At 39.4% G+C, this 19,361-nt stretch overlaps 2 protein-coding genes across 24 annotated transcripts in view; one reads left to right on the top strand and one right to left on the bottom strand.

Moving 5' to 3' along the window:
• Nucleotides 1-16,881, top strand: part of NXT2 (nuclear transport factor 2 like export factor 2) — a 95,741-nt gene extending 78,860 nt beyond the window's left edge. For all 10 annotated transcript variants that reach the window (XM_068956951.1, XM_068956948.1, XM_068956954.1 and 7 more), the window contains 2 exons: nt 250-394; nt 1,346-16,881. In XM_068956951.1, the coding sequence (XP_068813052.1) occupies nt 250-394; nt 1,346-1,524 (324 nt within the window). In that variant the 3' untranslated portion in view covers nt 1,525-16,881. The remainder of the gene's footprint in view (nt 1-249; nt 395-1,345) is intronic.
• Nucleotides 16,817-19,361, bottom strand: part of ACSL4 (acyl-CoA synthetase long chain family member 4) — a 66,595-nt gene continuing 64,050 nt past the window's right edge. For all 14 annotated transcript variants that reach the window (XM_068956918.1, XM_068956921.1, XM_068956914.1 and 11 more), the window contains one exon: nt 16,817-17,414. In XM_068956918.1, the coding sequence (XP_068813019.1) occupies nt 17,257-17,414 (158 nt within the window). In that variant the 3' untranslated portion in view covers nt 16,817-17,256. The remainder of the gene's footprint in view (nt 17,415-19,361) is intronic.

Genomic DNA, 19,361 nt, shown 5'->3' with positions numbered 1-19,361 from the left:
AATCTCAATGGTATATATATTGGGAGGGTTATCAGTCACTATGTTAAGTAATAAAGTAAAATATGTTTCAGCTATTAGTTTGAATTCTTAGTTGGGGCACTAATTGTTAATGGAGCTGATATTTGAGGAGGACGCTCTTTAAGGTACAGAAGAAATCAGTAATACAAAACAGAATTCTTTGAATCCTAATGTTGTACATTGTATGTTTTTATACATTTCCCCCAAATATGTATGTTCATAATCCCTCAGGTTTTGACTAGACTTTATTTGGACAAAGCAACATTAGTCTGGAATGGTAATGCAGTGTCTGGGCAAGAAGCATTGAATGAATTTTTTGAAATGTTGCCATCTAGCGAATTCCAGGTTAATGTATTGGACTGCCAACCTGTTCACGGTAAGGTTATTATATAATTTAGGGTGATTTTTTGTAATTCTTTTTGTAACTGTTGAAAGTGAACAACAACTGTAATAGTGCTCAGTATTTCTCTTCAGGGGCATGCTTATATAAAATATAAAATTTGGTTGAAATGTAAAGTTGTGCATAAATAAAGCATAAATCAAGAGATGCAGCAATTGCATACTCTTCCACCCGTCTAGGAAAATTCTTTAAACAAATTTCTCGTTAAGACCAGATGTGGTTTCAGGTGTTGTTCTAAGGCTCAGATGTGACATTTTCATGTATTGAAAAAATGTGGCTTATCAAGTTACACTGTCCTTGACAAAGCTTGAGAGTCAAGAGACCTCTAGTATAGTCTCCGATACTGCCCTGCAGTGTGATGTGGAACAAATCATTAACCTTTCTGTACTTTGATTTCTTAATATCTAAAATAGATAGAATGCGTGCTAAATTCTCTTGATTTCTAATTAACAGCTTTCAGATAAATGCTTACGTAATCGAGAAGTTAATAAATGACTTCTAATAAATATTTTGGGAATATAAGCAGAAAAAAACCTATGGTCAATCTTGTTTGCTTTGCTCTGCTGTGAAAAGAGTACAGTCTCTAACAGAAGGGAGGAAAGTATGTGCAACTTGCTGAATATATCAAATAACGAGAGCTTATTCCAAGCAAAAACCCAGGGGCTTTTCATAGTGCTCTAAAATGAGCAGCATGTGTTGAAAATAAAAAAGCCACTAAAAAGCATTGTTTGCAAATGAATAAACAATTGTCTATGTAGATATGATACAACAAAACTGTATTTTTTATGAGTGTATAACTATGTGTTAGCCTATAACTAATATAAATAGAATTAAATGAAACTTTTATGTACATTTCCTACTTCTTTAGCTGTTAGTCTTTGTTTGTGTTATTGGGGATTTTTTTATATACTTTTTCTCCTTGTGAAGAGCAAGCTACTCAGAGCCAGACGACAGTCCTGGTAGTGACATGTGGGACAGTAAAATTTGATGGCAACAAGCAGCGCTACTTCAATCAGAACTTCTTGCTGACAGCACAAGCCACACCTACCAACACAGTGTGGAAGATTGCAAGTGACTGTTTCCGCTTTCAGGACTGGGCCAGTTAGTGAGGACTGACTACGGGAAGTGACCTCTTTCCTTCGGCGTGTTGAAGTTAGCTGTACAGACGGTCATCCTCCAAGCATGGGAAAGGCTCACTCTTCCTGTTGCATCTGTTGCTGTGGAAGCTCTGCAGATGTCTCTGCATTGATCCCAATGGCCATGGTTTTAGTAGTAAACAATCTTAAAATGTAAGAGGTTGCTGATGTTAGTTGAACCTAATGAAATGCTGAAGGCAATGAGCTGTGTTGGTATCATTCCTAAAATGCCTTACATGCAGCAATGCTGCCACTTACAGACTTTTTGTATGTAATATTGAATGCTCAAACTCTACTATTTGAATTCAAAATAATCTTAATGTACAATTCTGACCAAACATGTAATTGCTTCAACTTGAAAAGGTCTGTTTTTACAGTAGCATCTTCCCTCTTTTGAAGAAGATGCTTGTGGCATGTATATAGAAGTCTCAAAGCTACTTGCTTTCAGTTGGTTATAAGAGTCTAGGAAGGACTGACAATGATTTCTGCTGTTTGTGAAAGTAGCAAATATAGATCCTTACTTTGTAATCTCAAAAAAAAAAAAAAATCTATTGAAAAGCTAATGTTACCTTCCTTGGTATGGAAGAATTGGAAGGATTAAATATTCTTCAGGTTTTCTTCTGACTTAAGCTTCTCAGAATTTGGTTGTGGTTAATATATGTTGATTCATATGTGGGGAATACTGAATGATTCAGAGCCCTTATGCCAACAGCTCTGCTAAAAGCATGCAAAGGACTTCAAATTGATTATCTTTCTTTTGAAGTCTTGCAGTGTAAGAAAGCAGTTAACAATATTGTCTGCTTAACAAAACAGTCTGCTTTAACTGTTAATTTTGTTGCTGTGAAGGATGGACTATTTTTTTCCATCTTTAACCAATTAAATTTAAATCCCTATTTTCTTTTCAGTAAATACTATATTAAAAAAGTAGCACTGAAACATGCAAGTTTTCAATCCCTATTGTCTTTTCGGGAAACATTGTAATAAAAAAAGTGGCACTGAAAGTGTGTGTTGCTGCGAGGCCTTCAATTTTCTCTCTAGTACTATTATTCAGAACAGGTGCTTTGATTATTGTGAACTTGGAAGGAGAAAAGCTCTGAACACAAATAATATTTTCCTCTCATGCAGAGCTCAATTATACTTTTTTTTTTTTAATATTACTTTTCATGAGTCTGGGCTTTTAAAATCTTACATTAACTCTAAAGTTAAAACCCTTTTAAACTGCTTTAAAGTACTTTTCAAGGGTACAGGTTAGAAGTTTGCCAGTCTTAACCTGGAAACTTAGAGTAAATCTGAGTATCAGAATGTTGTATTTCAAATTGGTACATTTCTATTTTAAGCTGGGCAAAAAAAAAAAAAAACTTATATAGAGAAGAATACACTTGCTTGTAACTGAAGATACATGAGAGGAACTTGTGGCTCTGATCTTGACAATGTTGCAATGACAGCAGCAACCTGAATACACAAAGGAGTTAGAACTGCAGCTCCCTTGCTTTTATTACTTAAATCGGAAAACTATGAAACTAAACAATATCTAACCTGCGTAAAACATCTGTAGATTATGTGATATTATCCCGCAAATAATGGGATAGCATGATATTTAGGTGAAATGGCTGGTTTTATTTCCTTTTAAGGCACTCTAGTCTTTACATCAGTAAGTTAGAATTAGTAACCTGACTTATTACAGAAACTGTTTTATGTTCTGAATAGTTCCTAAAGCTACTGTGTAACTATTCTTCATCTTGAAGAATATGAATCGTTGCAAAACAATGTAAGAAGTCCAAAATCTTTGAAAATTGTAAATACTGTAAATACATTATTTCTGTATGTGGTGAAGAAAGGGTTGGCCTATTTAATTGCAGTTGGTCTTAACGTAGTGTGAGAGGCTCATATAATTGTATGTCTTCTAAAAATTTGAAAAGAAAGCCTAACCTTCAATTTGCCTGTTGCTGATACAGCGCTATTGAGCTGTGTCATGGTGTGGTGTGTTTTTGTTTTTTTAATTTGTTGTTGCGTACATAAGTTGTGTTACAGGCCTGCTTTGCACACGCAAAGCATGTTTTGTCTCACTGCATTTTACAGTGTAGTGAAGGGGGCAACTGTAACATTTGGCTATTGAATTTTGAACACAGTCACCAGAACACACACGTTTACCTGTACTTGATAAACTTTTTCTGGGAATAGATACTTATTGGCTGGATTTTGGGGGGAAATGGATTAGCAGCTAATTCCTTCTGTCTAGGCAGAAGCGTTAGTCATTTGCCACCTATTTCCCTCATCTTGTTCCAGTGCTTCAGCGCTCCCATAATTAAATGTTGCTTTTTATAACTGAAAATGCTGTTTCCCAAAGTATTTTTATGGAGCATACCAGTGTTTACGGAGCATACTGAGTGGTAATACAGCTGAATAAATGAAATCGGTGATTTTTAGAGCTGAATGATTAATGGCACAGACAAAAATTCTCCTCCAGATTAGCTGGAGAAGTTAGGAATGTCACAGCGCTGCGCTGCACTGCTTGTTACCACTTCTGTGGTAAAGTCCAGAGAAGAGAACATGTAAATGCTTTTTACTTGGTTTATTCACTGCAAAATCGTTGAGGCTGGTTTAGTGTTCCCTGCTGCTGACTCTGCTGTAGTATCTTAAATTTACATTGGCCCTTTATAAGTTGAACATGTAAACTGTGACCGAGAGTCTGAAAACTGCCATTTACTTATGTTTGATACCAAATTACTAGCCTATAACAGACCAGTGAAACAAAGCCAGCTGAAGAGATAAGCACTTTTGAATACCAACTTGTGGCTACCGAAGACTTGGTAAATGTTCTATCTTGTGTATTTATTCCCTGTATTGTCCTTATTAATCACTTTTTTATGTTATTTTGCTCTTCAGGAATACTACAGTTATATTGACTTAAAATACTTGGGCTGTTTCTTGGAGTGGAGAAAAGCGATATGTCCTGATGGCGTGAATGACACTTTTGATATGCCTATACTTTGATATCCTGATTGGGGGGAAAACACGTTATAAAGAAATGCTGTTTTATAAGTAAAGTGACTTTCCACACTTGAATGTATTTTGTAAGTTTTTAAAACTGTTCAAGACCTCTTGTAAGTTTCCTATAAACAAAAAACCCTGACCTTCTGCTTTATTTATTTTTCTAGAAGTTTTCGTAGTTTATTTCTACGGTATTAAAAGTACAGCAAATAACCTGTGGCTTTCCCATCTTTACTGCATGTATTCTAGTTGCGAGTTATGTGTTCTGGTTGTTGCAGCATGGTACGAGGACACTGTAGAACAGGCTGTTTGTCAGCTCTGCCATTGCTGCAGTGAGAACAGCATATTTTGAACAGTAAGTAACCCCACAGCAAGTGCCTCTCCACGAGCACAGTGAACTTGTAGTGGTGAAGAAATAGTGAACAAATAGTGTTGAATTAGCTAGAGTAAAAATCTCAAATGTGACATTTCCCTCATCTAAAATTTACTGAAGTTTAGACTGCTGTCCGGCAAATATGTGGATGAATTCAAACGCAACTTGTGCCGGATCCTTGAATTGTAAATATGTTCACTGAGAAGAGATTGTTGTGCCTCTGCTGTTTCTCTCCTAAAAAGAAATGAAACGCTCAAATGAGCAGTTAATGTGGTAACTGTGATGCTTTATTCACTTTATTTTGCTGTTTAAAATGTCAGATGACTAATGATCACTTACAAAGTGCAGATAGTTTTTAGCTACTGGCAATGGAAAGATGATGCTGAATGCAAGGTCAGCATCTGTGTGGATTTTCACTTCTAGCAACGTTTAATGACCTTTTGAAGGTTGGACTTAATAATATAAATTAATATAATTAATCTATTGAGTCCAGTGATTGAACGGACTGACTAAACTGCCATCTTGCCCTGCATCTGTAACACAGGTGCCTTAGAATAGTATTGGTAGAAAAATAGTGTTGAATTTCAGTGGCTAATCTATGTATTCTTACAAGCTAATTGAATTCAGCCCCACAGGGTTTGTAGCTCCATCTTTTTTTAACTTTCCCAACAGTATACAATGTATTGAAGCGTACGAAAGTGCTTGAATGGTTAGTGCTGAGATTAATACATATCAAGGTCTCTGCATGCCGCCATATGAATGCCTCTTAGCTGGTTAAGTACTTTGGTGCATATATTCATGCCGGCAGAGTAAGCATGAACTCTGATGTGAACTTACATCACCAGCTGTGCAATTTATCCTTCTGTCAAACTAGAGTTCCTAGATTCTGAGAGTTTAAAGCACTTTTTTCTTCAAGATGCAACAGACTGTCAGGCTGAATACCGTTACTCATCCGAGTGGAATGATCTGTAGCTGCATTGTGAGTTACGTGTAATGGAATTGTTTTAGAAGGCCTGAATTCCTAATGGACTAAAGTTTGGACTAAAAGGCTTATTTGTGTTACCTTTCCCTGAGTCCTGGGGCAGTGTGGCCTGGCTGGGCATTATAACCTGGATTTGTAAGGTTCCTGTTTCCCACTGAACGCTGCAGAGGTTGCTTTTACTGGGGAGTCCTCGAGGAACTGAGGACTTTGTGCAAGTAGGTAGTTCTGTCGTCGGGGTCTTACGGGATTGGCTGTCTGGTGTGACTCTGTTCCGTGGTATGCTTTCCTCTTTAATTTGTAATTTAATAGAATTTAGGACAATGTATGAACTATAACCAAAAATAGTACTGTGTATTCATGGGACAAAGATAAACTGTAAAAGATCAGTGTACTGAAAAATACTCGTATCTTTTCAGTCACAGGTTCCACATCATCTTGATGCTAATAGCACAAACGGAATTACAATTTGTGGTGCTCTTCCAATGATGTAAACTGGTTATTATTCCCTGCTGATTGGACAGATGTGAGATGAGTATAGGAAGTAAAAATAATTCTTAATTTTCCTGTCTTATCACACCCCAAAAGTACAATGAGATGTAAATACAGGTAAAAATAAATCAACACTGTCTATTTTTAGGACATACAGTAGATCATTTTGAGGTTTGTGGCCTGATATGTGCAGGCGGATTTTTTTTTAAGTCTTTCTGCCCGAAATCTGGGAATATTATTACTTACCTTTGCACTATACATCTTCTCTAAACCAGAAGGTATATTGAAGCCTACATTCTTCTAACAGACTTCTGAAAATTTTTCTACTGGAGACACTGAATGTTAGAAACATCTAAATTGGATATAGCCAAACTCCTTTTGTATATTTATGTATTTGTAAATGTATACTATTTTTAGGCATATCTGTATATATGGTATGTATCTTTTTCCAGTGTAAAGTGCAGTTAATGTGTGATGGTATTATTTAAATGTCTGGTTGAACTATAAGGTAGAATAGGTGGACTGATGTAAATCACAAATTGCTACAATTCAGCAAAACCTCAGGATTCTTTCAGGTATTGAAAAGGTACAGATAGAGCAACAGATAATTGGAATTAGATGTTTTGTTAATATAGAGGCTAGCGTTACTTGGCAGGAGGTCTTGTGCTTTTCTTTGTGAAATGTACAAGGAAAGTTAAATTTTTTCACAAGAGCAGCCCTTTCTAAAGGCGGGACTGAAATATAGTGTCTTGCACACACTTTGCATGTTCTGGGGGGAAGGAGAAGCAGATGGGCTATGAAGGTATGTGGTTAGTCAGTATTTCTTGGACACTTAGGCGATCTGCCACAAGCAGCTTTCAAAGCTGCCTGTAGGATGTAGCATTGGAAAATGGTTAGTAACAAGTTGATATTAAATAAAATGTATTAAGTACACACTTTAGCATCCAACACGTTGAAGCTTTAAGGGGTGCAAATCTCTCTCATACTCAGAAAACTGTAACAGTCCTTCCCCTATTCTTGTTTAACCTAGCTGAGTTCCTCAGTAGCAGTTAGCACTGCAATTCCGGAATATTTCCTAAACTAATAGAGCCTATGGTATCTCTTAGAGGCCAGAGTCCTGCTGATGGACAGTGTTCAAGCAGAAAGAGACATTAATCACTGGGACAAAAATTAAATAAAAGGCTACAGATACGCATAATGATTCTCTCTTGCTTATAGGGGGAAATTTTGGTTGTGATCAGCGTAATTCTGCTTGTATTGGAGGAAATCCTCACAGCAAACCTCCTAGCGTGGCTGATACAGTGTTTTAGTTATCCTAGTATGGAAGTCCATTGGACAGTCAGCTTCTGTGACTTAAAATATATATATATAGATATATGTACTTACAGCTCTTCACAATGTCCAGGTTGAAGCAAGCAATTGCATTATACCCGAGTCATATTGCCTGAATCCTGACTAGAACGCTGACTCTTGTATAACTTGCTCAATAAGAGATTTTAAGAATGTTGGCAGCTTGTTGGGTTTTCATCCTTTTTTCATACAATTTTAACTACCAAAATTGATGCTAAGCTAAAGATTTAACATGCCTTCTGCTGATTTAATGCTAGCATGCAGTATGCTGTTGCATTCACATTGAAACTGTTTCTGAAGCTTGATCTTTTTTTTCCCCATGCCTCAAAATTTTTCAATAATTGAAATGTCTAGGCCTTCACAAGATACTGTTTGTATCCAATGATAATACGTAGTTTGGCATGTGAATTTTGCAGTAGTCTTCTGCAATGACAAAGCTGGCTTGAGAAGTACCGGTCCCCTCAGGGATTTTTTTTTAACCCAACTTCTTAGGTATCCAGTTTACAGTGAATCCACGCAGAGTTAGAGTAGAGATAGGAAGATGCAGTAGTGACCACATGTAAGAACTTGAGCCAGTTTTGCTGTGGGAGAAAAAATATGCGTGAACGTTATAGAGGAAATTTAAGTCTGTAGCATCAGAATCGGTCCTCCTTTGACGTTAATGTCAGCGCTTCTGTTTCCTTCAGTGCAGTCTGGCTAAAATCATGATGCTGAAAGAACTGGATTGTGTAGTGCAGCATTCCTAGTGAATGCACTTGGTCCTTAAAATTGTTCATTAATCTTTATCTGAAAAGAAAAGATAGACTGTTAGGTTATTTTGGATGTTCTAGCCATGCTCTTTGCCTGACTAGGTTTTTTAGAAAGAGTCTATGCTGCTTCTTGTTTGCATACTTAAGATTTAAATTCTAATAAGATATTCTTGGTGTTACATTTCTGGATTCATGAAAAGAAGCTATGGGTGGCTTTAAAAGCTATCATGCATCAGCCAAGCCATAGTGCTTTGACAAATTACTGAGACTTTCTTAGTGGGAACAACTTCCACTTTATTTTTTTGAAGCTTCCATGTAAGCCAAAATACTCTTGCTTCAGCAGACTGAGACTTGTCCCTCCTAATCCGTTATACTTAGGTATAACTGTCCATGCTTTAAAGAGATGGAAGGGTGGCTAATGCAACGATAATGGTATTGCTTTTAATTATTTGAAAAGGTGCCTGCAGGGCGCTGCCTGCGGTAATGGCATTGTGGTCAGATGACAAGGTGGTATACAAATTGATTGTAAAGAGGAAGACATTAAACTAAGATCTAAAGGTGACTGATGAAAAAGTTCTCTGGATGTACAGTAATACAGATGTGTATTGTAGGAAACGTCACAAATCAAGCCAAAGAGTTAAAGAACAACTCTTGCTCCAGGATAAGCCTTGAGCACTGTACAAGCCAATGCACGAGAACAACCTAGGTAAGCAAGCTGTGGGATGAGAAATAGACAGGGCCGTGGCAGCAGCCTGGTTGCGCCGGCCTGCAGAGCTGCGGTTCGGGTAGCGGCAGAAGTGGAGCAGTGACAGAAACGGGCCCCAAAGCGTAACAAAGTCGTCTGCCTCTGTGGGCAGCAGAGCTGGTCCCACTGTGCCGCAGTGTCCTGCCCGCCTTGAGCACTAGCTCTGAGCAGGGCCAGGCTGCTGTGCTCTGCACAGAGGTGGGTGGAAGGATTGTGCTGGAATAAAACAGTTCATGCAAGAAATGCAGGGACTGAGCCCTCTGCTCAAGGCTGGTGTTAACCGCTCAGCCTTGCAGCCTGGGCACTCGGCTGCCCTTTCTTTTATCACCGTACTGCTATCTGATACTGGGGGAAGTGCAGGCTGCATTGCTCTCCCTCTCCTTCCCCCCCCCCCCCCCCCAAATAGGGAGCAAAGAGCTTGGTGCTTGAAACCGCTCATTCCCCCTCCTAACGGTGCCAGACTTCATTCACATGCTCACTTTCACACTAGAAGGGATAAAATAATCTAATTCTGTCTGAAAGATGCATCTGGAAAAAAGCAGCCATACAGAAAGCAGCTGAGCAGTCCTCAGCTGCTGGGAGCAGGCTGTGCACAGGTGAGGGCACTGCTGCGTGCTGAGCCCCGGCTGGGCTCGCTCGCTCGCGGGGCACAGCTGGTGCAGCTGAGCAGCGTCGCAGTTTCCCTGCGAGAGCAGTGCGAGCTGAGGTGCCTGGCACACTCCCTGAGGTAGGGAGACAAGATCTTCTGGAAGCATAAACGCTTGGGAAAGTTTGGTTGCAGCAAAATAAAGCCAGAAAGGAGCCGAGTCTCGCGCTGTGACCTTTGGCTACTCGTCAGTCCCATTTGCAGGGCTGTCCGTGGTGAAGTCGGCAGGCATCTGGGCCCAGGGCGTGCAGGCAGCCTGGCAGAGCCGTGGCAGAACGGCTGCTCTGTGGCTGCTCAGCAAATGCAAGCGCCCTGCGTGCGAGCGGTGGTCAGGGGCTGCCAGGAGCCCCCCGGCAGCCCGCAGCGCAGGAACGCTGCCGGCTGGCGTGTGCAGGCAAGAGGTGCAAGGAAAGGTGGTGGGCAAAGGAGCCTGAGCAGCAGCAGCTGTTGTGGTCACATACCCAGAAGCAGAATAATTGAAGCAATTGAAGTAATTGATAATTAGCTGCAGAGGGTCTCTTGCTTAGGCAAAAAGGAGTGGAGAGGAGAGGACCCAATACCAGCAGGCTGCTTCTGGTATATCTGGTGCTGGAGGGAGGTCTAGAACTGCAGTGGACAGGCAAGTTTTCTTAAGTGTTTTCATCTTGCAGTTCCCTGCCTGTAGGTGTGGGTATTTTGAAATCCTGTGAATGTTTTGAAAGCCTCACATCTTCTCTACTATTAACTTGTTTATTTGGTAACTTCCTAAATTCAGTTGCTATGGCACTTCTAGGTGAATACAGCAGTCATGTGTGTTACAGATTCACAGTGTCTTCAGCATTTATATGTTTATATATCTTTTGTGTGTGTGTGTGTGTGCGGTTTCTATATCCCTTTCCCCCAGGCTGAGGCCTGCTCTTTGAGGTCTGTGCCAGTTTCCCTGCGTTGCGTTCAGTGAAAAGGATGCATTTCAATGGTAGGCCAGAACGGGGACCCGCTTGTTTGTGTGACGTTGACTTGGCCTTGTCTTGGCCCATGTGTAAACAGCATCAGACAACACTACAGTCTGCTGGGTCACAGTTTGAAAGAATGGGGGCCTGTTTTTCTCAAAGCCTGTCTTTTAGCTTTCAGGTTTTTCCAGAAGAGAGCCTGGTAGAAAGGAGATATTTGTGCCCCAGGGTATTTTCCCTCTTCTTTTTTTTTGTAAGAGTTTTGAATCTCAATTCATTACTTCTTTTTGGTTATTCTTGAGCAAAATGTAACTGAGAAACACTGTGATGTAAGGATAGTTGTGATTTTATTTTACTTTTTAAACACTAGTAAAACTCTCAAACAGTAGGGGATGAGATTGCTACCTAGGTGGTAAGATATTTTCTGTTGTGCATGTGTGTATTTTGTTTGTTTTCTTATGAGCCCTTTTACAAAATCATCTCTCTTCCAAGCAGGTTTTTTTTGGCTCAGATATGTTACAGGCATGTTGCGTACTCATGACCTAAGGGAGGTTTATGAAAAGTGTAGTGGTGGGTAGAAAAGAGAAAATACAGTAGATAATCTCGCAAGCTTCTAGCTTTTGGTTCTCTTGATATTCCAAAAGGTAGTGAGAATTATTTTCTTCCAGCAGCACCAAGCATTAGTTTGCTTTTCTGTAGGTGTTTGGTTTACTTATTTATTTTTGTGGTGTGAACAATTTTCTTCTCACAGCAAGAACTGGTGCTTGCCAGCAAAAGCTCGGAGTGGGCTGTGTGTAGGTTAAAACTGAGTCAGAGTGACTTTTTAGAAATGAAGCTTCAGTTGTGATTTGCCATTTGTTTGCAGAGCTCCTTAAAGAAGTCACTGTCACCACCTGTGCATTCCTGCCCCTCACAGCCCTGTTGCTTTGCCTCCTGGTGTTTGGAGCAAAGATCCAGATTTTAAAAATAACAAAGAAAAAAAAGGACTTTTAAAAACCAAACAGCTCAGCTCCCCACACAAAGCTACGTGTGGACCCCCAAGGGGTAGTGCCAGTGTCATGTTGGGGTACGGAGAAGTAGTGTGTGTGTGGGGGGGGGAATGGAGCGGCTGGCTGCACCCTCTGCCATGCGGGGTCCCCTCAGTTGTGGGTCTGCCCCTTCCTCACCCCCCTGGGCTGGGGGGACAGGCGGACGGTCGCGTTTCAGGCATACAGCAGGGAATGACCCTGGTTGAAAGAGCCCATAAAACCTGACGTATCCGGAGAGGCTGCGTCCTGGAGGGCAGGCAGCTATCGGGGACAGCAATCTGTTCTTCGGGTTCGCTCCCTGGGGGAGCAGCACAAGTGATAAGGCGATTTATGCTCAAAAGAAAGATTTGCATTAGATATGTTGTTTAAAACAAATAAACCCCCTAGCAGCCCCTTCCAGGGCTGGGATTTTTGTTGGGAAGTGCTGCAACGTTAGGGGAATTGCTACCCTAAGTTGCGCTTGGGCTGGTTTTATTTTTAGATGTTTGACAGAAGCCTGTGAGAGGGAGACGTAACAGTGGTTCAGAGCAGAAAGAGGTGTTAAATAATTTCCCCAACCCCCAACATCTGTTACGCTTCCTCCCTAAAGAGCATGCACAGAGCTGTTTCTGTCCAATGTAATTAGTACTGGACTGAGATCAGACCACACATTTTCAATTAAAGACAGCGTAGGACCAATTACCTTTGTTAATCAGGTATGTGCTTCTGCAGACCATGGAGTCAGGAATAACCAGAGCCCACTTGTTAGCCTCCGGCCTGGAACAGGACTGACTGTCTCCAGACTGTTTTTTCCCCAGCGCAGGTGCAACAAGCTTCTAGCTTTTAGAGCTCCCAGTAGCAAAACACTAGTGCAGAGAAATGAATTGCCCCTGTCAGAGCTCATTCAAATCAAATTAAATGAAAATGACCCTGCAACAACAAACACTTATTAAATGTAGTCAGTCCTATTCCCCTGTGGCTGGTTTAATCCTGTGATGTTAACGAGATCTAATCGTTAATCCACTTTGCAGCAGCACTGGGTCAACTGGAAAAGTATTTTGTTTACTAATCCAGATGAATTCACACTACTGTGGATTAGCTGAGTTTTCCTTTCTGTGCATCTTCCGGCAATCCCTGTGAGCAGGTGACTGTCTGTCTGCGAGTTTTCCTGGCTGTACTTTGTAAAGCATCTTTGTGGCACCCTCTTATGCAGAAGTAAGTGTGGCAAAGGTGTCTGGAAAGAAGAAGCATTTTCTACTTTTCAAGGTTACTTCTGCTCTATTTTTAAGCTTCTCACGTTTAAACTTCAGTCTCCAAAAGGAAACTTGATAACTCCTGCACAGTGCCTAGCCACTAAGCAGGCCCAGTAAAACACAACACATACATAACTGGAATTTTTTGTCTGTTGCAATGCATGTAATTGCAGAACGTCACTAATTTATCGTTAGAATACAATCTAGTCTATTTGAAACTGTCGTTCTTGGATGACTTTTTTGACTGAAAATTGGCAGCTCACGTTCTCAGCTCCAACTTTATGTCCTAGCTATATAGCCAGGAAGTGACTGGTGTGAACTGCGGCCCAGTATATTGGCCTACCTGGGAGGCAGCTCTCCACGCTAGTACTTTATGCTCAAATGTTGTAATGGACGTTAACATTGCACTGGCTTTTTTAAAACACCACTTGTCCTGCTCTTATGGGAATAATTCATTACTTTCTCTGTGTAGACCTTAAAGTTTTTCCTGGAAAGCCACTCAGTAACATTCTGCTGTTACATGTTTTATATATATACACACACCCCACCCCACCCCACCCCACCCAAGGTCTCCAGCTGTTCTTGAAAGGTGTTTAGCTGGCTCTGAAGACTTTCAATAGCAGAGATCCTCAGCAACAGTTACTGTTTAATAAGGCATTGTATGAAAGTTTTGTTTCTTTTAAAGTATCTAATCATAAATGCCCCTTAGTGTAATTTAGGCTTTCTTCTTCCTCTTTCTCCACTGGAACCAGCTTTTTTTTTTATACCTTTGTGTTAGGGTAGCATTATAGGTCATAGAAGGTTAATCACATCTTGCCATGCTCCTTTTCTCTCCCAAGCTACCTACACAACCATTTTAACGTTATTCATAGATCATACTTTCGAGCCCCACTGCTGTTGCTGTGCTCTGGCTTTCTCTAGATAGCCTATGTATTTCTTGAAGTAGAGGGCCTAAATCTGGATCTGGCTTTACAGCTGAGGAGCTACTAGTTGTGAGTAGGCTTACTCTGACTCTTATCAAACATACTCTTGACTGTAAACTTTTTTTTTTTTTTTTGCACAGTGTGACATTGCTGATTCATGTTGAGTTTTATAATACACTGTAATCCCCCCTTTTCTCCCTCAAAAACTGTTGCCTAGTGAATTTTGTATTTATATCCAAGTATGCCTAAATATAATCTTGTTTCAGACACATCGAAGCTTCATTTTGTTTCTTGTTGGACCATTTCTCGAACTTGTAAATACAGTTTTGAACACTGAACTTGCTTTCAGAAGAGCTTTGGCACCTTCAGATCTAGTAAATATGCTGTTCCCTCAGGCTTCCCTCCTGTGTTGTATGTCCTTTCAGTCAAGCACAGATATCATCTTGGCCATCAGATAATGGGTTTTGTATCCATATACTGTCACTTCATGTGATGTGATAATTTCATATGTAAATGCCACTTTTTTTCCACACATCATCTGTTTCTTACTTCTCTACAAGTTCTGTCACAAAAGAATTAATTAAAAACAAGGATAAAGTTCTTACTGAAGTGTAATGAATTATTTCCAAGTATAATGCTAGATATAATCCCATCCTCTTTTTTTCCCCTTCTCCTAAAAATGCTTAAAAAGCTGATGGGTATTAATTGTCTTCTGCAGCACTACCACATTTAGTTTACTGAAAGATAAACAAGTCTAGAATCAGCCTAGTTTTCACCCTTTGTAGCATATGCTAACTGCTCCGTCTTTTGAGAAACTGTTTTTGTTAAGATATGCTCTGTTTGGGAGAGAATGTGAGGTGTTGAACAGTAACTGAAGACAACTTGTGCAATATAAAGATTTTTTCAGAACACAAACTTGTTGAACCAATTCAACTGTATTCCATTTTTGAAATGTTAACTTTGTATGTGTGTGCATATATATATATATTTTTTAAAATATCAATTCTCAAGTCAGCCAAGACACAGAAGGTAACTGGAGTCTAGGTAAAATACATTTCATATAAATACATTCATGGCTTTAAAAAAAATCATAAACTTGCAAAGACTGAAATGCAAATAACTTTCTTACATTTAATTTTTATGATGCTAACAGACTGTCTAAAGTCTATTTAACTGTGACCAATTTTAAACATGGAAAGCTTGGTAACCTTCTCCAGGACTAAGTAATCTGAAAAGTTACTTTTTACAGGGGAAGTATTTCCTGTATTCATAAACCAGTGTATGTGTCATTTAAAATACATATATATATATATATATATATTTTTTTTTTTTTAGAAAACCTTTTTCCTGGTTCCTTTTAGTGACTTTTGTAATTCCATGCCCAACTCGCAGCAGTCAGTGTTAAGCACTAGACTTGCTCTTTCCCCTTCCCCTCAGGGTCCTTGCAAGATCAGCTGGCAATGTTCGTTCTGGACTGGAGAGAGAAGCTATGCATGGGAAAGTTAAAGAAGGTCATCCCAAGGAGAAGGGGCAGCTGGTTAACCAGTCTATAGCCATGATTTATTTTTGCTGAAAGCTGTTTGAGCTGGGGAAAAGGAAAATACACATACACCCAATAAAGGAAAAACTTGCCCTGAAATTGCAAGCTAGTAGGTTCAAGAGAAGTCTTACAAAACCTTTTTCTTTCTGTACAGTGACAATACCAACTTTTCCTTTTTAATCCTCATATACACAACACATATGAATAGAAGAAATCTATAAATACTTCAAAAGGAATTTATAATATAGAACAGTTGAGGCCACACCTGTACAAAATGTAAGCAACATATATAAAATGATTAAGAAAAGTGCAAAGTAGAACAGTATCAAGAACTTCCACTTTTTACAGCATTTAATGGTTTAAGTGCAAAGAGCTAGCAGGGATGCAGGAGCTCGGGTACTAACAATTCAAGAGACACAGTACAGAATACTGCACACAAAATGATAAACTATTATTAAATTATTCCCTACCCTCTCACTTCAGCATACCTACAATTTCCAGTTATTAAAAGAACTTTTTTTTTTTTAATAATGAATTTCTATGTAGAGTGATTTGTCCCTTTTTTTACAAGTTCCTTAAAACAAAGATCTCCAGCCAGACACTACTTTTTCCATAAATAAAACAAGACAATGGAGAAACTACTATTGGTTTCTGGTTGTCTTGGTTACAATATTTAAAAGGTGAACAGAAATACTTTTCTGTATTGTGAATACAGTCATCTTAGACCCTGATCCTGTAACTTACATATAGGTTACTTGTAATATTTCTCATATATGTGTAGCATTCCGGAGGTTCAGTGTCTTAAAAACAAAACCAAACACTTCCCCTGCCCCCAAAGCAAACCCCAAGTTCTCCTTTGAGTTACAAATCTGCTTAAAGACAACCGTCCATCAGTTTCACTGCTGTTTGCCAGCCAAGATGCAAGTTGGGCATTCAGCTGATGATTTCTCTAACATCATTACTGCTTGCAGCACTGCAAGTCTTAGTTGTCTTTTATGCTGCATGCCCTAGTGGAAAGTTCTGCTTGAATTAAAATATGATGGCAAGTAAAAATGTATTTCGTGAATTGGAAGATGAAACAGGATTCAGCAGTCTTGAATGAATTGTCAAATAACTTATTTTTAGAAAGCTTTTCAGTTCACCTTTATTTCAGTAAGTGTACTTTGTATTCTCTTTTAGGCACTGTAAATAGTCAAGATATTGATTGATGTGCAGAAGAATCCATCTGTTTTCAAGCAATGCATTATTAGTGACCTCTAGCAAGCTCTTGACTAATGGTTGTGTGGGTTTTTTTTTTTTTTAATTTTTTTTCAAAGGGAGAGTGGTAAGCTTTAGATATTTTTCTCCCTTCTTAAGTTTTAATATGACATAATAATCACCATTGGATTGACTTTAGTAGGAATTAGAAGAATGAAAGCAGTCTGAATATGCTAGAGGAACAATAATAATAGCATTCACCTGGTCACACTGCTTCACATAATTATGCCCATCTCAAAACTGGAGATGATCACACGAAATGGTAAAGAGCATCAGTGTTTTCTGCTAGTAACTAGGAATTTGGAATCTAAGATTTTTTTTTTCTCCTCTGTTGTTGTCATTAGAGATTATAGAAACATTCATCCATTTTGTGTATTATCTTTAACATGTGATATCTAAGTATACAAGGACACCTAAAATTGAGGCATGAGACCTTCTGCACAACTGTCTAGTCAAGACAACTCAAATTTATTTGCCGCCATACATTCTTTCGATGTCGTTGAGGTAATGGTTTTTCAGTTCTTTCCTTTTCAACTTGAAAGCATCTGTTACTAACCCAGTCTCCGGGGTCCATGGTTCAGGGCTTAACCGTACTTTGATGGGGATTTCAAACCGCTCTAATTTCACTGCAGGGACAACAAGAAACAAAAGCATGACTACGATTACATTGAAACACTCATTCATGCTACCTAAAAAAAAAAACTAAGGTAAGCACTTTGTAGCTTGTGTGGTATGCTGTCCTACTTAATGAAGTAACCTTAAAGTGGATCACAGGAGGGACACATGCAAGTTAAGGCTTTTACCAGTGCTGGTTAGTGTGTAAATAGTCTTTTAATAGAGTGTACTTAAAATTTGTATTGGATGTGACAGTGCTGAGTTTGGAGCTTGCAACAACTGAGTTCACAGCCTGAAGGTCTGAGACTACTGTCACAAGACAATACACTGAAATCTATCGGGAAATTATTAGCAATAAAGGTTACGTGAACTGAGAGATTTAAAAATAATGAGATAAAGATTTAAGAATAAGAGGATAAAAATATCTTTCTTCCTGCTAATATTATATGATGCTTGCTGGAGCCATTTAGGTTGCATACTTTTTATGGGACTGTTTGGTAAACCATTCTCACAATTCGTAGTAGGCTTAGTTTGTGGAAGCATGCACAAGTGTGTGTGTGTGTGTGTGTGTGTGTGTGTAAACACAGGATGTGCCCCTATACACATCTGTGTTCCCACACTGTACGTACACTGCCTACCTCAACCCAGCCTAGCTGTAACACTCGGAGCGCTAGGCTTTTTCACAGGCTAGAGGTATGTCTTTATTTTAGGAACATGGTAATAACTGAGTTAGTTTAGACTAGCTGGATGTGTTTTTTATTTAAATTATAAGCAAGTACTTTCATTTTTGGGAATAAGACACTTAGTACGTGCTTGAGAGATTCTTTCTCATATTTTTCTTTCCTAGGAATTTGTTTAGAGTTCAAAGTGAAGGGGCTTCCCCGTATTTTTGTTATATCTGTCAGTCAATTCTCCCTTCAGCTGGAAGCAGTGGCTTGGCACCTGTATTGCCCTGTTACAACTAAAGCTGCTCCTAGCTCCTGCTGAGGCAATAGGGTGAGCGGGACAGGAGGTGGGTAAGTGCTTTGGGAAGCAGGGGAGGCACATCATGGATAGGGGCATGAGCTGCTGCATGTGTGCAATATGTGATGGACGGGCACAAGAAGCCCTCTAAACTCTCCCGTACAGGGCTGTAGTGGGACCCACATCCACGCTTGGACCTGCACTTCCAGGACAATTTGTTGCAGCATAACCTCTAGGTGGCAGCAAGTGCCAGAGAGCTGGGCTCTCTTGCTGCAAGTGTGCCCTGGGAACTCCTCTGTCTAACTTCAGCCTGGTACTGCAACTTACTGTGTCACCTTATTTAGATATATGCCTGCTTCTGATCAAGTCACATAATGTTTTGCTAAAAACCCAGAACAGTCTGCTTAAAGTACTTATAAACAAGTTTCAAAGAAATTAAACTTAGTCATATCTAAATGACAGGTTACTATTTAAAAGGCAAAAAACTATATAAGCAAAGATTTTAGAGGAAAAAAGCTAGATGGATAATAATTTGCCTAGTTTATGGTAGAATACCATGGATTAAAGTGTTCAAACCAAAGTCAGAGACGTGCAGTGTTGGGTGTGTGTAGGTTTTCTTGTTTTTTGTGTTTTAAGGCAAGACCTAAAATTGCCCTTCATTCCTCTTTTCTCAGTTTCAAAAGACAGATTTGCCTCTCTAAAATTTGAGAGGCAACAGTGCTTAGCATGCACTTAAGTCCTATTTTACCTCTTCATTACATGAGGTGTCAAGTGCTTTAGAGATTTTTTTTTTTTCTTCTCTTGAGTTAGCTTGTTAGGATTTTGGCCCCATAAAGGGTTGATCAGGCAAGCTTTTGATCATTCAGTACTGCAGCAAAGAGCAGGGTTTAAGCTGTTACAAACATAAGGTACCTTGCTGTTCAAAGCTGTAGGACACAAAGTTACATGGAGAAAAGCTCTGATCCTTCCTGTTTAACTGGTTTTCTTATCAGCAA

This window comes from Struthio camelus, chromosome 11 (genome assembly GCF_040807025.1).
Source record: "Struthio camelus isolate bStrCam1 chromosome 11, bStrCam1.hap1, whole genome shotgun sequence".
In the NCBI taxonomy this organism is placed as follows: Eukaryota; Metazoa; Chordata; class Aves; order Struthioniformes; family Struthionidae; genus Struthio; species Struthio camelus.
Note: the sequence above shows the minus strand (reverse complement) of the source record. Positions and strands in the feature narration are given on the sequence as shown.